This window comes from Pogona vitticeps, chromosome 8, assembly GCF_051106095.1.
Source record: "Pogona vitticeps strain Pit_001003342236 chromosome 8, PviZW2.1, whole genome shotgun sequence".
NCBI lineage: Eukaryota > Metazoa > Chordata > Lepidosauria > Squamata > Agamidae > Pogona > Pogona vitticeps.
This window is the reverse complement of record NC_135790.1, coordinates 11,190,063-11,204,652: the sequence shown is the minus strand read 5'-3', so window position 1 is coordinate 11,204,652 and position 14,590 is coordinate 11,190,063. Positions and strand designations below refer to the sequence as shown.

The 14,590-nt window shown below is 39.6% G+C and overlaps 1 protein-coding gene across 1 annotated transcript in view; it reads left to right on the top strand.

The window, feature by feature from the left end:
• KCNU1 (potassium calcium-activated channel subfamily U member 1) overlaps nt 1–14,590 on the top strand; it is a 138,379-nt gene that overhangs the window by 118,256 nt on the left and 5,533 nt on the right. Inside the window, exons 23-24 of the mRNA XM_078379691.1 lie at nt 319–452; nt 6,162–6,362. Coding sequence (XP_078235817.1) covers nt 319–452; nt 6,162–6,362 — 335 coding nt within the window. The remainder of the gene's footprint in view (nt 1–318; nt 453–6,161; nt 6,363–14,590) is intronic.

Below are 14,590 nucleotides of genomic sequence, written 5' to 3'. Positions count from 1 at the left end.
GTAGTGAATGTAACTTTTCATATTCTGGTGCGCTCCAGATGTACATGTACTGGACTATGTCTCCCCTCATCTCCGATTGGCATGGGAACCTAAATCAAAAAGAACAAACAATTCAGGGAGTATTCATTCTATCCTTACCTAATGAACCAGATAGCATCCTTAAGCAGGTACATTTTTTGGACACAAAGTTGCACACTCTACACCAATGACGAATTTTGGGTTTCATTATTCATATTATAGACTGACTGGGGACAATCCTGGGATCTGCAAGTAGCTTGAACTTCTGTTTTTGTTTGTTTGTATTCTGTTGCCTTACAGAAATAGCTTCAAATGCACAATTCTTTGAACAGAGCGGTGCAGGTAAAACTGATGATTTAACCGAAAACTCACCATCACATGTTTCTCAAGGAACAATATTTTCAGACAGCTTCTTGGATTCTTTATTATGCACTGTAAGTCCTTCATAGAAGTCCCTACTGGATGTCTTGTTCAAATGCTATGAAAATGATTTGTAAACTTGCTTTCATTGTATTTGCATTCTTCTCCAGCATTATAAATACGGACAGAAATGCAAGTTAGGATGGATTTAATTTAAATCAAATCAATTTAAATCATGATTTGAATCTGATTTAAATTTTAAAAGGTGGATTTTTACAACTGAAATAAAAAAAAATCATTTTTCATGCTTGAAATCATTTTTAAAAAGCCATGCTTGAAATCATTTTTTAAAAATCATTGATTTTTATCCACCATGATAGAAATTGATCAATGTATATAAAATTGTATTTTCAACTTGATCGAGGAAGCTTAAAGCAAATGTAGAAAAACCTTTATGAATCCACATAGGAAATTTGATCCCCTGGGGCCTGCCATGGGCCATGTGAAAAATGTTTTTCCCCCCAAAACTGACAGCGACTTGTAGTTCATATGAAGTTTGAGAGAGGGAAATGTGGATCCACTCTAATGCATAACAAATGAGGACCCTATGACTTTCAGAAGGTTTCCAAGAGCCTTCTCTTTTTGAGTTGAAAAAAAAATGGTATGAGAGGTCCAGAAGGGGTTGAAGGCAGTACATAAAAGGGGACATCGTGTGTTGATTTTAGAGATCAGCACAAACCAACAAAATGGCAATTTGTCAAGGTTGATGAATCACGAGCCATGAATTTCCGGCTGGTTCACCAGATCACAAATCAGTTTGACAGCCTTTTTTAAAAAAAAGACAGACTAAAAAAAAAGTTGACCAGCCCTGCCCCACAGCCTACCCCTTCCCACTTCCCCTGCCACCTCCCTACCTTGTTCTTCTCCACCTCTGCCACTGCTGCAGTGGCCTGTGATGCTGTTGATCACGCTGCTGCCACTCCTGCCTCCACCTTTGCAAACAACAGTCCCTTCCAGCCGCCTAGCCTGCCCTGTCTGCCTATGGCCCACTGATCAGCTGATTGGTGGACGCAGAGGCAGAGAGAGCAAGTTAGGTTGCTGGAAGGGAAGCCAGCCACTATTTGCAAAGATGGTGGCGGCGGGGGTGGAGGAGGACAAGGAAGGGAGGTGATGTTAAGTGAGGAGTGCTTGTATGATGATGACGATGATTTTTAGGCAGCAGATAAGTGGAACCATGGGTAACGATCCTGCAGATACAGTGATCCTACTATATACAACCTATCTTATTTTCTATTATTTTCAAATTATACATGTTTTGATAGTACTGCCTATTATGAGTTGTTTTATGCATAATTTACTGTGGAAAAATGGCAGCTAAAGTGAACTTTAACTTGAAAAACTAAACCCCAGAAGAACTACTAACTCAATAATAATATGTTCAAAAGCTGTCTTGATTAATGTGGTACAACTAACACTGCATGAGATCAGAAAGCAGTGGAAAAGTGTACCTAACTATCCATATCATTTTAAAAGGGGCGGGGAAAACTAATTTTTCACATTTTATTGCTTTGCTCTTCCAGAATTTCTCCCTGAATTTTGCTTTAACTAGGATAAATTCTAAAATTTATTCAGTTTATTGATAATTGTGTGCACTTTGTTTTAAGAAACAGTTTAAATCAGTGGTTCTCAGTCTTCAGTCCCCAGATGTTCTGGAATTAAAACTCCCAGAATCCTTCACCATTAGCATGTTGGCCAGGATTTCTGGGAGTTGTAGTCCAAGAACATCTGGGGACAAAAGATGGGAAGAACTGGTCTAAATCAAACAGCTATTCTACAGTTATTTTTGTTTAGTTGTTAAGTCGTGTCCGACTCTTTGTGACCCCATGGACCAGAGCACACCAGGCCCTCCTGTCTTCCACTGCCTCCTGGAGTTTAGTCAAATTCATGTTGGCCGCTTCGATGACACTGTCCAGCCATCTCATCCTCTGTCATCCCCTTCTCCTCTTGCTCTTACTCTTTCCCAACATCAGGGTTTTTTCCAGAGAGTCTTCTCATGAGATGCCAAAGTATTGGAGCCCCAGCTTCAGGATCTGTCCTTCCAGTGAGCACTTAGGGTTGATTTCCTTCACAATTGATAGGTTTGTTCTCTTTGCAGTCCAGGGGACTCTCAAGAGTCTCCCCAGCACCACAATTCAAAAGCATCAGTTCTTCTGTGGTCAGCCTTATTTATGGTCCAGCTCTCACTTCCATATATCACTACTGGAAAAACCATAGCTTTGACTATGCGGACCTTTGTCGGCAAGGTGATGTATCTGCTTTTTAAGATGCTGTCTAGGTTTGTCATCACTTTCCTCCCAAGAAGCAGGCGTCTTTTCATTTCGTGGCTGCTGTCACCATCTGCAGTGATCATGGAGCCCAAGAAAGTAAAATCTGTCACTTTCTCCATATCTTCCCCTTCTATTTTCCAGGAGGGGATGGAACCAATGGCCATGACCTTAGTTTTTTGGTGTTGAGCTTCAGATCATTTTTGCGCTCTCCTCTTTCACCCTCATTAAGAAGTTCTTTAATTCCTCCTCACTTTCTGCCATCAAAGTGGTATCATCAGCATATCGGAGGTTGTTGATATTTCTTCCGGCAATCTTAATTACAGTTTGGGATTCATCCAGTCCTCCCTTTTGCATTATATAATCTTCATATAAGTTAAATAAGCAGAGAGACAATGTACAGCCTTGTCGTACTCCTTTCCCAATTTTGAACCAATCAGTTGTTCCATATCCAGTTCTAACTGTTGCTTCCTGTCCCACATATAGATTTCTCAGGAGATAGATAAGGTGGTGAGGCACTCCCATTTCTTTAAGGACTTGCCATAGTTTGCTGTGGTCCACACAGTCAAAGGCTTTTGCGTAGTCAATGATGCAGAAGTAGATGTTTTTCTGGAACTCTCTAGCTTTCTCCATAATCCAGTGCATGTTAGCAATTTGGTCTCTAGTTCGTCTGCCCCTTTGAAATCCAGCTTGTACTTGAGCTACTTGTACTTGTCCTCCACTTTTCCTCAGTAGCATGTTGGATGCCTTCCGACCTGAGGGGCTCATCTTCCAGTATCATATATTTTAGCCTTTTGTTTCTGTCCATGGAGTTTTCTTGGCAAAGGTACTGGAGTGGTTTGCCATTTCCTGTTCCAGGCGGATTGCGTTTAGTCATAACTGTGCACTATGACCTGTCCGTTTTGGGTGTCCCTGCACTGCATAGCCCCTTCCCCATGACAAGGCAACAATCCATGAAGGGGATTCTCCAGTACAGAAGTCACAACCAGAACAGGAGTACATTAACTGGTGCAATAAACCAGACTAGCAGTTGGCTTTGGGACAGTGTTTTAACAAATGTTAAAGCTTCTTATTCTGATTTTCTGCACTGTTTCATCGTGTACTTGGTACTTGCATACCATTGTCAAGGTCAAAAGCCTTTATTTTGGCAAATACCACATAAACACTGGTTCAGGAAAGCATGGATCATCTGCTGAATTACTAAAATTTCACAAACATTGGAGGGATCATATATTTAGTGGCCTTTCATTTTATGCTACAAAATCCAACAGTGTGTAAGTCAGCAAATAAAATAAAGAATGCTTGGTGACACACAAATCCTATTATTTCATCCAAGTATGTAAATTTAATCCTTTTGATGTCAAAAAAGTGTTGTGACGATATGTTAAAGAGCTCAGCACCATGCAGCTAAGTATGTAAAATGCAGATTCCCTTTGAGAAAGATAAACCTGTCCTGAAGTAAAGGATAACTCTGGGTAACTCTCTTCTTAAATGGGCAAAGAAATACAGTGCAACTCACCCGTATGTCCTTTCTGGGGTTTCCTGTGTGAATTGCAAAGGATATTTGTTGAAAAGTTGAAAATACATTTTCTAGGCTAAAATTCTTTGAAACAAATAGTACAGGTTGCCATCATAAACGGCCATTTACTTATTCTCATATGAATAATCTGTCAGGCCTGTATAGTCGTTTTTGCCATAGCCAAACACATTTTCTGCTCTTATCATCAAAGTTATTTTAATGCTATTTTTATCTTTATATTTTGTAAGCCGCAAAGAGTAGATTCCAGAATCTAGATGGGCGGGGTAAAAATGAAATGAAATGAAATGAAATGAAATGAAATGAAATAAATAAATAAATAAATAAATAAATAAATAAATAAATAAATAAATAAATAAATAAATAAATAAATAAATAAATAAATAATGAGAATATAGATAATTTTCTGGAACAACTGTGTCACTTCATTTAACCATCTATACCCCAACCCAGAAAAAGTTATCATTTCACCACTGTTCGCCTCTCTTCATAATCTGGACAGTGCTATGGAGAATTATCACCACAGATTGATCAGGGTTTGGATTCCTCATGTGTGCTAAATTGATAGAAGAGGTTTTATGCCACACTCTACTAATGAATAGGTAAAGGTTCCCCTTGACATTTAGTCCAGTCGTGTCCAACTCTAGAGTGCGGTGCTCATTCCCGTTTCCAAGCCATGGAGCCAGCATTTGTCCGAAGACAGTTTCTGTGGTCACGCGACCAGCACGATTAGACACAGAACGTTGTGACCTTCCCACCGAGGTGGTAACTATTTATCTACAGTGGTGCCCCGCTTGACAATTACCTCATTATATGATGAAATTACTTCACGATGATGTTTTTGCGATCGTTAATGCGATCGCAAAATGGTGTTTCAAAGGGCTTTTTTTTGCTTGACGCTGATTGGTTCCCTGCTTCGGGCACCGATTTTTCTCTTAATGACGATCAGCTGATCGTTGGGTTTCAAAATGGCCACCCGCTGTGCAAAATGGCTCCCCGCTGTGTTTAGGACAGCTTTTTCGCTTTACAGGCACTGGAAAGTGGCCGCCCTATGGAGGATCTTCGCTGGACGATTAGGTATTTCGCCCATTGGAACACATTAACCAGTTTTTAATGCATTTCAATGGGTTTTTTCCCCGCTTGATGACAATTTCCCTCTACAGCGATTTTGCTGGAACGGATTATCGTAGTCAAGGGGGGCACCACTGTACTCACATTTATATGCTTTCGAACTGCTAGGTTGGCAGGAGCTAATAAATACCATATCTGAAATATTCTAATAGTCAAATTGTGCCTGGATAATATCTTCTGTTATTCAAAATTTGTCACAGGCACCTTAGGCTTTGCTAAGCCTCTTTCTAGGCCCTAAATATGAACAACTGTTTCCTTTCAAATGTGTATGGATTCTACAGAAACCAGGTACATTAATTAACATAAGGATGAGGGTTTTTTTGGGTTGTTTTTTAAATTTTACTACAAATACTGTAATTCTTCCTTCTGCAAGCTCTGCCAACCTTACAGACACTTAACTGTGATACACCTGAAAGAAACCTCTAAATCTGAAAGCTTGAAGCTTAGCTAGGCTGAGCTCCACCCAAGCTTTCTGTTTCTGCCCCAGCTCTAGCTAGCTGCCTTCTTTCTGAGCAGCAAGTTTGGGAAGAGCTCTGCCTAGCTAAGGTTCAGATCTTTCTAATTTAGGCCTTTCTCACAAAGGCACCACACTGAGATGTTTGTAAATTGTCTGCAAGGTAGACAGAAACTCCCAGAATGAGAACTGTGCTCTTTGTAGCCCCCAGAATATTTCTCCTTCTGGCCTAACAGCTTTGTTCTGATTCAACAGAGGTGTGCAACCCTTTCTTTCATCAGTGAGAACATAATGTACTGCCTTTCCCCATCTGTCCTCTGTTCCTTTCCCACTACAGACCTACCATAACTATCATGTCCTGGCTTTGCTCCAGGCCCTGGTGACTGGAGGAACCAGCCCTGAACTGGAAGAGTATCTGGCCGAAGAGACGTCACTAAGTGGCAGTACCACCAATGTGACAGCCGTTCTACCGAGGAACAGATGTAAGCTGGCTCTTGTCACAATATCAAACACTCCATTTCCAGATGAAGATTTAATGGTGAGTTGTCTTAGGTGCCAGCTGATTCACTTTAAGCCATCATGTTTGGGTATCATTGAATAGTGAATTCCAGTGGTGAATTCCAATTTTGCACTTGGAGACTTGTTTCCCAGTTTTTTGAATCTTCTGCACTATCTGAGAATCTGTTCTAAAAGTTTCTTCATCGCTCAGGGACAGATTTTTGAGTGTGTGCAACAGAACGTATAGGGAGAGAAGGGGGTCATACCCTGCTTAGCTCCACTGGAAGGAGCCGTTTCATTAGCAGAGGAACACAACTGGATCATTATCAACACAAGCAAAGTAAGCTAAATGGATTGTATTCCTAATTAACCAACTGCATATTCACACTGAGGGCTTAATTTAGGAAGAACCATTGGGGAAAAAAACAGTACTCGTGTCAGGATGGCTATTGGGACAAGATGGTTCCAAGTAAACTTATGCCCAGAATGAAATTGTAATTGTGAGCTGCTTTGAAAGGGTGATACTCTGTCAAGGCCATGTGGAGCATAGGAAATTGCCTGATATTGGGTTGGGCCATTGGTTCATGCAATCCTGTGTTGGCAGCACTAAATGGCAGTGACTTTCTGCATTTCAGGCAGGAATCTGTGAAACTGAATGGACATACTGGATTGACCCGGGACCCTCTGCATGCAAACTAGATTCTCTGTTAATAATCTACAGTCTCTCTCTAATGTCAGAGCTGACACCAAATTCTGGGAGGTCCTTGGGCAATACATTTACATCCAACCAAGTTCACATACTTCTTTCTGCTGGTGGTCAGGCATATAGAGTCTCCAAAATGGTATTCCCTTCAAACCAATTTCAGCCTGTCTTCTTCTTTGCCAGCCTTTGGTTTCTTTGCCAACATGTCTATTAACCAGCCTGCCCACTCACATATCAACTTTGGTCTCCTCTCTTGACACTCATTCTGCCAGCACATTTGCTGTTATCACAGTTGTTTATGCCTGAAATGCCAGGCCACTATTAAATTAAAGGACAAGAACCAGTGCTATGTTTGTGACCCATCTTCTGTTCCATAAACGAGCCCTTCTGTCTGCCCATCCACTTGCTAGAATTTTGACAATCAGTCTGCCTGCATGTTCACTTACCTTCTCCTGCATCTATCCAGCATTTCTCTCCTTGCTCTTCTGTTGTAGTTGCAGTACCTGAGGCTCAACGTCCTCTGTGTAGTGAGGTGTACTATTATCCCCCCAGAAATGTTGCAAATAAGACTGTGTTTGTGCAAAGGACATGTAAGATCTGCTATTTTGCAACCATGAATAATAGCAAAAATCACTCTAGTTCATTGTTATGTTCCTTGCTGCAGTGCTGACCAGAGGTTTGTGAAAAAATCACAAAGAGGAGAGGAGTGACTTCTGCTAGCAAAAGCCCCATATAGGGTGTCTCCATAGTATATTTTGCTGTTGTAGCATAGGCTAAACCCCTGGAAGGCAATATGCTACAAATTGGAAGGTGGAGGGGATGATAGTAAATAGATCACAGTGGTGCAAGAAAATCTTTAGACTTCAAAATGTGGAGGAGAAAAAAATCCTATGGATTACAAGCCTCTGAGATCATCTTGCAGGTTTTCTATGCATCCTTGAACCTTGCATATTTGAGATCAAAGGAGTCATGCTAAGCCTAACTGTGTCTTACACAAGTTCATTCTTCTTCTCCACTACCAGTTTCCCTCCTCCTTCCTCCATTCTTGAGAAGGTACTTGGCCCATCACTGCGTTCTGTTTCCTTTAGCCAGTGGGTGTTGTCAGGGTAGTCATTCTAGGCTGACTCCTATTCTGAGAGTGTGAACATTTCAGAATTCTATGCTCTGCACAATTCCCTAGATGTTATATTTGCAAGATTCCCCAGTCCCTCTTCACACATCCTTCCTTATATTCTGTGCAAAGACAGAATGACATGCCTTCCTGCACCATTCAGCCTCTTCCACAGTACCCAATAAATAGATTCATTGTGTTGAGTTGGGTTGGAAGAATGAGAAGAAGTACCCTCCTGAGCATGCAGTGGAAGTGATTGGGAGCAGGATCCTGCCCTTCATTTACCTTTTGATCTCTGCATGCATTCCTCCATCTTATGCAAGGAAAGCTGCTGAAAGGCCTAGCCTCTATATTCAGTTCTCCATCAGCACCACACTAGCCAAGAACCTCCTTGTAAGTCTCTGAATGCATGCATCCCTCCATCCTCTGAAAACCAAATTACTGAGAGGTCTGTGTGGGTCAGACAGTCTTTCCAAGGGAAGTGGGAGATGGTATGACACTGTAGCAAAATATGTCATTCTCCTACCTGGGCTATTATAGGCAGGCAGGTGATGTGTGCATCCCCCATGCAATGGGTGGGTGAGTGGATAGTCGGTATGTATGTCTGGGCCCATAACCAGCTGATGGGAGGCTTGTCGGGTTGGCTCTTCAGTCTTAGCGCATCCAACTGTTTGGTTAAAAACCCCTGGGACACTAGAACTCTCCACGATATTAACTCTTGGGCTTTTGGGGTTCTACGGAGCCTGGATCCTCACAGAAGGACTTAGTGGATAATTCAAGAGATGTCGTATATGGAAGTTGAAATTTAAAGTGTCAATTTAAAAAAAAAAAACCTGTGATATATATACATTACAATATTGGGCAAAGATTTGGGAAGGTTAAGGGAAGGTGGTTGATAGTAGGTTTTGAATTTGGGTTGATTTCATAATGGCTGCAAAGAGACCGAACCCCAACCCTAAATCCCAAACACCAGGAACCTCTCCAGCCCAAATATCAGCACTAGGGAGATTAACCTCTCAGGAATCAGAAAAGTTGGATAAAGAATGGCAGACCACTATGCAGAACCTGCTGTCCACAGGATTTGATCAAATTAATCGACGATTGACCGAAATGACAAACCAAATGACGTATATACAGGCAGAATTGACTGAGACAAAGGAGCAGGTAACACAAATCAAAACTAAAACACAAGATATAGAAGGGAAAATGAAAAATACAGACGCCAGACTAGATAAAGCTGAAGAAAGTGTACAGCAGATACAGAGAGACCAAAGGCAATGCCAGGACAGGCTAATAATGCTGGAAATGGAACGTGCTCTTAAGATGCTAAGAATCCAAAATGTACCAGAAAAGGGATCTGAGGACTTGGAGACAGTAATGAGTGAAGCCCTCGCACCAGCAATAGAGATGGATGTAGCGGAATTCCGCCAAGGTCTGGAAGCAGCCTTCAGAGTGAGTACAGCATATGTTAGAAAAAATAATTTACCTAAAGAAGTACATTTGAGATTCACGAAGAAGGCAATCAGGGATAAGGTTTTAAGGGCTTCACAAGAAAAACAATTGATAATAGAAGACAAGAAAATTAATGTCTTAAAGCAAATCCCATGGCAAGTGAGACAGAGAAGAAAGGAATATGCATCTTTGGCACAGCTACTCCAACAAAATGGAATCTCATATAGATGGCTAACACCAGAAGGGCTATTTTTTCGGATTGATACACAGAGATACAACATAACATCCCCGATGAAGGCACAAAACTTCATAGAAAAAAATGAGAAGAAGCTTAAAAAAACTGACAACAAGGAATCAGAAGAAAGATCTCGAGAGGAACAAAGCCAACTATCACAAGCAGAATCAGAAACAGAGACAGAAGAACAAGAAGCAATAGAGCCAAGATGTACTAGAAGCATGATGAAGAAAAAACAAAAGGATAGTAATTTAAATCAAGATGACTAGAAAACAACTGAAGATTTTATCAGTAAACGTAAACGGCCTAAACTCACCCCCAAAGCGAAAAAAGATCTTTCTACAACTGCAGAAACAGAAATCTGATGTTATATGCATCCAAGAAACGCATGTGAAAAGAAAGGATTTGAAATTATTAGAATGGCCAAAATTAGGAAAACTATTTGCGGCTTCAGACGTGAGCAAAAAGAAGAAAGGAGTAGCTATTTTTATTAAGAAGGAATGGGAGCCTTCCCTGATTTTTGCCTCAGAGGATGGAAGGATAGTAATGGTGGAAATCCAAAGAGAATCTAAGAAATTCCTAATAGTCAATATTTATACACCAAATGGAAATCAAGAAAACTTTTATAAACAATTGCAGCGAGAATTGGCAAATAAAGAGTATGATCATTACTGCATAATTGGAGATTATAATGCTGTTTTCGACAGAGAACTAGACACAAAAACAGAAAAATCTAGTAGAAAGAAGAGAAGCACAATTCCAAGAAATTTCCTACAATTAGCAGAAGAATTAAATATGGTGGATGCATGGAGAACATGTAATCCAAAGACAAGGGATTACACTTTCTACTCTAACAGGCATAAATCGTGGTCAAGGATTGATACATGTTGGATATCAACAAATCTAATGAAAGAGTTGGAACAAATACATATCTTACCGAATACATTTGCAGACCATAACCCAATTTTGTTACAAATAGGAAGTAGAACAAGAGAATTCACTTGGAAGCTGAATATATTACATCTAAAAAGTGAAAAATTTAAGAAACAAGTAAAAGAAGAAATGGACTTTTTCTTTAAACAGAATATGAGACCAGATATCTCAATGTTTATGATATGGGAGGCAAGTAAGGCCTTTTTTAGAGGAATAGCCATAAGATTTGCAGCTAAACAAAAAAGAGAAAGACAGAAAAAATATGAGACTCTGGAAAGTAGATTAGCCATAGAGGAGAGGCAGTTGAAACAAAACCCAACAAACAAAGAACTTATAGAGAAGATAAAACTTACACAACATCAGATAAATATATTGCTCACTGAAGAAACCGCAAAGAAGTTCAAATTTGCAAAGCAAAATTTTTTTGAGAATGCAAATAAACCAGGAAGATGGTTAGCATACAAATTAAGGAAAGAGAAGGAGAAGACAATAATCCAAACTTTGAAAGACGAAAAGGGAACAGAAAAATTCAAACAGGAAGAAATAAAGAAAATTGCTGAAGATTTTTATAGGAAGTTATATGAGAAAAAAGAAGTGGATGGAGAAGCCCAGGAAGAATATTTGTTGAAGCACAATAAAATGAAATTGACTAAAGAACAAATTCAGGCCTTAAATGAGCCTATAACGTATGCAGAAATTACAGAAGCCCTTAAAAAACAAAAAAATGGGAAAGCACCAGGCCCAGATGGACTACCAGCAGAATACTACAAAGAACTGGAAGAGGTGCTTCTCCAGCCATTTAAAAAGCTTCTAGAATGCATTGAAGAAGAAGGGAAAATACCAGCAACATGGACTGAAGCAACAATCTCTCTTATACATAAGGAAAACACGGAAGGTAAAGAAATACAAAATTATAGGCCAATTTCATTGTTGAATGTGGACTACAAAATATATGCGACTATCCTGGCAACTAGATTGAAAAGAATTTTAACCCACTTGATACATCAAGATCAGTCTGGGTTTCTCCCTAAAAGACAGATGAAGAATAATATAAGGATAGTTTTAAATGCCCTGGAATACTATGAAGTACACCCGGAGAAACAGATGGCTATGATATTCTTGGATGCGGAAAAAGCATTTGATAATCTTGACTGGAATTTTATGATGCACACATTGAAAACACTGCAGGTTGGAGAAAGATTCATGAAACTAATTAAAGCAATATATACGGAGCAAAAGGCAAAAGTAAAAATCAATGGCGAACTATCAAAAGAAATCCAAATACAGAAAGGTACTAGACAGGGGTGCCCACTCTCCCCACTCCTGTTTATTTTGACTCTGGAAATACTAAACGAACAAATTAGAAACAAAAAAGAATTGAAAGGATTAAAAGTGAAAGGTCAAGTCTACAAACTCCAGGCCTTTGCAGATGATTTAGTTATCATATTGGAAGAACCATTGGATTCAATAGAGGACCTGATGACAACGTTAAGAATTTTTGGTGACATGGCAGGAATGAGAATAAACCAAAAGAAGACTAAATTACTTACCAAAAACATGAGAGAACATGAAAGACAAGAGCTAATAGAGAAGACGAACTTTCATGAGGAGAAGAAAATTCGATATTTAGGAATACAAATTACAAAAAAGACAAGTACATTATTCAAAGATAACTACATGAAACTAATGAAGGAGATACAGAACAATTTGGAGAAATGGGACAAATTACAACTATCGTTGTTGGGAAGAATTGCAGCAATTAAAATGACTATTTTACCAAAAATCCTATTCTTATTTCAGTCAATCCCTATAATATTAAAACAGTCATTTTTCAAAGAATTTAATAAGATAATCATGAGATTTATATGGCAAGGTAAAAAACCAAGAATTAAAATTAAGGCAATGCAAGATGCTAAGCAGAGGGGTGGCTTTGGTCTTCCCGACTGGGTTCTGTATTATAGAGCTTGTATTCTAGATTGGATAAAAGAATGGATAACTCTAGAAAATGATAGATTACTTAGCTTGGAGGGACATGATTTGCAATTAGGCTGGCATGCCTATTTATGGTATAAAAAGGACAAAGAACAAAAATTTTTTAATTCACATATGATAAGAAGAGCTTTACTGGGAATGTGGAGAAAAATTGTACAACAAATTTATTACAAAATACCTGTATGGGTGTCACCGTTAGAGGCCTTTATCCAACCCAGTCTTATGACAAAAACAAACTTTTTAAAATATCAAGATCTATTAAAAAAGGATGGTGAACTAAAGTCTAAAGAAGAGCTAGAGTCACAGAATATATATATAGAGTGGTGGCCTAGAGCACAGCTAGAATCTAGATATACAAAAGATAAAATAGAAGGCTTCTACTTAGAGCAAACGATTTTTGACAAACTTTTATTAGGTTCAAAAGAACAAACTGTTAAGAAAATGTATAATTATATGTTGGAAATTAAGATGCAAGATGAAATGGTTAAGGAATGTATGATTAAGTGGGCACAAAATATAGGGCATAACATTGATATTGATCAATGGCTGAAAATATGGCAAAATAATATAAAGCTTACAAGATCGGTGAACTTTAAAGAGAATATATATAAGATGTTTTATAGATGGCACATGACCCCAGAAAAATTGTCAAAGATGTATACAGATGTATCAAATAAGTGTTGGAAATGTGAATCGCAAGTGGGAAGCTATTATCATATGTGGTGGTCATGTGGAGTAGCGAAACAATATTGGAAAAGAGTACATGTAATGTTGGAACAAATATTGCTCTGTAAAGTGCCATTAACCCCAGAACTGTTTTTATTGAGTATGATACCTGAAAATATAGATAAGTCAAAGAATTATATAGTTATATACATAGTTACGGCAGCTAGAATTTTATATGCTAAAAACTGGAAAAGATCAACGGTACCGAAACAAGAAGATCTTATTGAAAAGATACGGGAAATAGCCGAAATGGACATTTTATCAGAAGTTATGAAGGACTATCCCTTGCAAAAGGCAACAGAAAGATGGGATCTATTTAACAAGTGGACAGAATCAACAGGCAGCTTGTGAACAGTACATATTGAAAGGAGAACTGAATCTAGAAGGCAGAAAAGAGTAAATAGAATAATTTAAAATCTTGATATGGCAATAGGTACAGAATGGATGAAAGTATGTTATTGTCTCCCCTCTTCCTCATCAATCCCAATTCCCTTTTCCTTTTTGTTATCCCTTATAAAAAATAAAAAATACAAAAAAAAAAAAAAGGTTGGCTCTTCAGTCTGTAGTGTGGAGTATCTCTGCACATACCCCTCCATTCTCTGTTAGGAAAACCACTGAAAGGCCTGTATAGTGGTGCCTCGCTTAATGGGTGCCCCGTTTAATGACGAATCCGCATAGCTGTGGCTTTTTTGCGATCGCATTGCGATGTTGCCTATAGCCCCATTTTCCCCCAGCTGACCGGCGGGGGCTTGGGAAGGACCGCGGGGGAGGGCTCCCCCGCGGTCCTCCCAAAGCCCTAGCCAGCATTTTCCCCCAGCTGAGCGACAGGAGCTTCCAAAGCCACCGCCGCTCAGCTGGGCGAAAATGCCGGCTAGGGCTTTGGGAAGACCGCGGGAGAGCCCTCCCCCGCGGTCCTCCCAAAGGCCCCATTTTCACACAGCTGATCGGCGGTTCCAAAATGGCCACCCGCTGTGTTGCCTCGCTTTAGAGGCACCAAAAATGGCTGCCCCTATGGAGGATCTTCGCATAACGGTGAGTCCCCCCCATAGGAACGCATTAAACAGTGTTTAATGTGTTCCTATGGGTTTCTTTGCCCCGTATAGCGATGAATCCGGA